Raw genomic sequence first — 4969 nt, forward strand, 5'->3', positions numbered from 1 at the left:
TCTCTCTCTCTCTCTCTCTCTCTCTCTCTCTCTCAGTACTGGTTCCCGGAGCTCTTGCGGGTTAGTTCCTAAACATCATTTTCCGCACCAGTGTAGTAGTGTAATATATGTGTTCTTGCTTATCGATAAAAGAGATTGGTGTTATGTTGGTAGCTGATTGTCGGAAAGTATCTAGTTCCCCAGCTTCCAGATGGGTTAGAGTAGTATAGTGTTTAAAGAGATTGCTTCGTGAGCTTCAGGAACAGCGAGATTCTTTTAAAGATGTCGGTTTTCCTCTTAAAGGCAAGTGATAATTATAAACAGCGAGAAATGACTCGTTGATCGATGTCAAATCGATCTCGAAATCGTCAAATTAAAGTCGACTTGATATTATTTTGATCGATGAGTTATGTCTGGATATTAAGGTATCTTTTCACGCATCGCTCATCGCTCGTTTTCTGCAATATGCTGATGTCATGCAGTCGCTAGCGACGTGACATTGCAATAAGATTATATGTATGTTACAAACTTACACACATTTTAACGAGTATTATTTACTGCAATATATCATTAACTTTACAAGATAACCTTACATTATAATATTTATAAAATTAATATACTCTTTAACATTTCAGCAAACTGTGCAAACAGTAAATATATATAATTATTTCATTTCTTGTGTATTCTGAAAATATTACACAATAAGAACATAGTTTATTAATAATTACTTAATTGTATATACAAATTTTGTTCATATATAGAATTTTTTGGTAAAAATGCCGATGGATAATGAAATGGTAATTATAATATTGTATGATGAATATATTGAATATGTATAATAATATCTTTAGTATTAATACTAATAATATATTTAATGTCTTTTTTAAATGTAAATATAAATATGTTATTTTTAATTATATAGATTATGTCAAAAATATAAAAATAATATTTTATGTAACGTACACAAAAAAGCATTGAAATAAATAAAATATTTATTGTATATATATATTTTTTTTTTCTAAAATATTTTTTGTAGAATAAATCTCGTGTTTAAACGTGTGGATTATGCGAAATTACCATTAATCATTTTTACACACTCAGTTATCCAATTATAATATTTTTCTGATTGTGATATTGTAACTATATTTATTTTGGAGCAATTGTTAATAGAATTCCTCATCTGACGCTACTACATTAAAATTACGTCATTAGAAAATTTGTTTCATGCTCGATAGTTAGTCGCTATAATCCAAAGCGATAATCCAATGACGTGATTCTTTTATCGCTCAAAACGAGCGATGAGCGATGTATGATAAGGTACTATTACTGTTAGTTATAATATCCTACTTAATGATATAAATATTACATAACATATATGTTATATAACAATTACATTGTTGAGTGAGAAATTATTTATAACGCAGTTATAAATTATTGAATACATTGTTGAGCGAGAAATTATTTATACAATTTTAATTTATTAACAGTTATATAACTGTTATTTAGTGTTTACTAGAATTGTACTAAATGTTGTAACAGATGGAATATGTATAAAACTTCAAATAATACAAAAAAGATTCTAAAATTATTTTGAAAGTGCACATTCAGTAAATAAAGAATATTAGATCAACATCTTGAAATATTGATTTTACGCATATCTCTTTTAGTTTAATATTTAAAAAATATTTCAAAGATATTATCAGATACGATTCTTTTGAATAGTGTAAAAATGTTTTAGAAATATTAAAGTGTTGAAATTATTCATAATAATGTTGATACAACATTAAAAATTATATATTAAAAAACATTACACATTACTAAATATCGTTGCAATAATAACGTTCTATTCTAATGATTTTTGCTTACTGGACAGAACGCTTTCTTAAGACATTTTCCATGTCATTATGATATGTTGGAAATAATATTTTGTCATGTCATTTTGTGATGTCTCTAATGTTATCACAAGCGCTTTGAGTAAAACGTAATTGTTTGCGACAAGAGAGAGAGAATTTTATTGAAAAGTTTTATCATGTTTTTTCTTTTATGGATCGATAGATACAATATTTCGCATTAAGCGATTACAGCGAGACCGGTAATACATAATGTAAATATCCAACAAGAGATTGGATATGAAATCTGATAATGTTAAATTTTGCGTATAAATAAGCGAGACGTAAAAACAGATGGTTAGTTATTTAATTTTTCTGATCCAAAAGAAATACGAAACGTTCTCTGATTTTTATTCGTTTAACGCAGTAAGTTGATTATTCATTTCTATTTTGTCGATAATAATTTATTGATCTGTCATTCTCTATTTCTATTTTTCCAATAATATATATATATATATATAATTTATTATCGATTGAAATTTTTTTCTTTATAAAGAAATATTAATCAATTTCTTTAGTATTACGTTACACGATATATTCTTAAGTGATAAATTGTAATACATGTCTCAGTCTTTTGAGTTGATCAATTTGAGAAAGAATTTCGTGTAAGATGTCATACTCAGTTTTTAAGTTTTTTAAAATCTTTGAGTTTTTAAATCAAACTATTTAACAAATTAAGTAGTGAATTTTTTTCAGGCATAATTTATATCTTTTGAAGATAATAAAGCGAATAAAGAAAAATCTCTCGCGTTTTGCAAAAGATTTTATACTTTGAAGCCGGAAACAGTGTTGGAAATACCGAAAAGATATCAAAATATCAGGTGCAAAATCTCAGGTGCAAAATATTAGTCATGTTGAGATAATTATCATATCGTTTACTACGTATCATTTGTTTACGTACCTCGTATCATTTGTTTTAAATTTATTATGAACAATGAATAATGCAATGAATAGTGATAGATGCCAATAAATACACAAATAATATGATATCAATAACACGAAAAATACGATAAATAATTATATCAATATCTAGACCAATATGTAGAATGTATGTATCAACATCTAAAATGATTTACATAATTGAGACGTCTTTCTGCGTCTTACTTGCCACGCCTTATTTGTTAGCCTTGCCACTTTAGTTCGACCAGCAGGTTACAGCCTCAGAACCGTTGATATCAGAAGATATATGAAGTACTTTTTAATAAAAAAAATTCTTATTAAAATATAGCATTTTACAAATCTTATGATTCTGATCAATGATTCCGAGGCTGAGCGTCGCTATTACCAGTCGTATGATTTATCAGGCCAATTGAAGTGACAAGTACAAGTAGGCGTAGCCCCTAAAAAGCAACCTAAAAAGATCACGATGACATTAAAACAATGTCAGTTGATTTTTTTTTTTTTTTCATTACGATATTATCTTGATTGTCTGTTCCACTTGGGAATCTTCGAAAATCGCTTTAATTATACAAATAATTCCGATCATTGAATTTTAATTACCAATCAGTTAAAGAAATTTAAATATAAAATCTAAATGACATCCGTTTTTTTTTCAAATTGTAATTAATGATTGATCTTCTTTTATTCTTTTTAGTTTATCCTGCTCATATCTAATCGTACGATTGATTTTAATTATAATTATCATATCAGATAGATGGCTTATAAGTATCTTATTGTTGATATAGTTAATTCAACTTCCAGTTGACTACGTACTACGTGCCTATATCGACTAGTCGATATCAGTATAAATTAAGGTGCCACCTCTTTGCGAAATCAGTCGTACAAGTGCGCTTGAAGCAAATAGACGGCTTAACGAAAGTGTAAACAATTCTTCCTACGATGGAGACGGTAGAGTCGACGAGCTGTTCCTTAATTTACTGCACGACGGCATTAGCGATATTCATCGGCCTCTTCTATGCATATGCCAAATACAAGTTGTCTTACTGGAGCAGACGCGGAGTCAAAACTCCTCCCACGCACTTGATCTTCGGTAACTTTAAAGACTCGCTTCTTTTCAAAAAATCGCCCGCGGAAATGATGCGCGAAATCTACGACAGTGCCGATCCAGACGATCCTTACATCGGCTTTTACATCTTTCACAAACCCATGCTACTTTTGCGGGATCATGATCTCATCAAGCAGATGATGGCTAGACACTTCGATATTTTCCCGAATCGACGATTCGGTTCGTCAACTGGCACGGACATAATGGGTTTGCGTAATCTCCTCGCTATTAGATCCCAGCCAATTTGGAAATATTTGAGGGCCAAATTAACTCCAGCTTTAACCGGACAGAGGTTGAAGGCCATGATGCCGCTAATAATGCAGTGCACGGAACCTTTGTTGACATATGTCGATGGATTACCAACAGATAAGAATGGTTGGATGGAGCCTCAAGACATGCTAGAAATTTCATCCCGTTATATCAATAATGTTCTCGCCTCTGTGATATATGGTATCGACGTGAATTCATTTGACGTTAACGATAGCGGCTTTTTTGAAGCAGGTAAAATTTTTTACTGTTCTTAATCGACGTGGAATTATTAAAAACTGTCAATTGTGATCGATTGATGATCACTCTTTGCACGCGTTATATCTATGCGCTTTTTATATATAACAATCAATTACTGTTAATTTGGTTTATAAATAACAAGTGAACATTGGTTATTTAATTATAATTATTAATTAATTAATTAATAACAATTAATAGTTAATTAATTAATTAATTTAAATATTAACCCTTAGAGTATAGAGCTCCTATTCTACAGGGTCCTCTAAAAGTCTTAGAACGCTAAAATATCTCAAAAACAATACATTTTGGAAAAAAGTCTCAGATAAAAGTTGTAGGTTTTAGAATGACCTACTTACGGGGAAAATGATCTACACTTACTTATCAGTTTGACTTAGTGCGGTATCACCAAAGCAAAGTCATGTTAAACTTTTTAAATGGAACCTCCTACTTTTTATTGCATATTCTTGTAACTTATCTCGAGAGCTTCCCAAAACACTATAATAACGTATTTTTTCATTAAGTACTTTTTAAGTAATGAAACTTGAAAATTATAATACCGCCGGCATTAGCATTACCCCCCCCCCCCCCC

At 30.0% G+C, this 4969-nt stretch overlaps 1 protein-coding gene across 4 annotated transcripts in view; it reads left to right on the forward strand.

Moving 5' to 3' along the window:
• The first annotated feature begins 2063 nt into the window (after window positions 1-2063).
• The window catches only part of LOC116843598 (cytochrome P450 6k1-like), a 5874-nt gene continuing 2968 nt past the window's right edge, over window positions 2064-4969 (forward strand). The window contains exons 1-3 of one of the 4 annotated variants that reach the window (XM_032814117.1): window positions 2064-2234; window positions 2565-2703; window positions 3570-4374. In XM_032814117.1, the coding sequence (XP_032670008.1) occupies window positions 3708-4374 (667 nt within the window). In that variant the 5' untranslated portion in view covers window positions 2064-2234; window positions 2565-2703; window positions 3570-3707. Of the gene's footprint in view, window positions 2235-2564; window positions 2704-3569; window positions 4375-4969 lie in introns of those variants that run through there. The other 3 variants (XM_032814118.1, XM_032814119.1, XM_032814120.1) reach the window with 3 other exon arrangements.

This window comes from Odontomachus brunneus, unplaced genomic scaffold (genome assembly GCF_010583005.1).
Source record: "Odontomachus brunneus isolate Ranch 3 - 2012 unplaced genomic scaffold, Obru_v1 Obru_scaffold_034, whole genome shotgun sequence".
Taxonomy (NCBI): Eukaryota; Metazoa; Arthropoda; class Insecta; order Hymenoptera; family Formicidae; genus Odontomachus; species Odontomachus brunneus.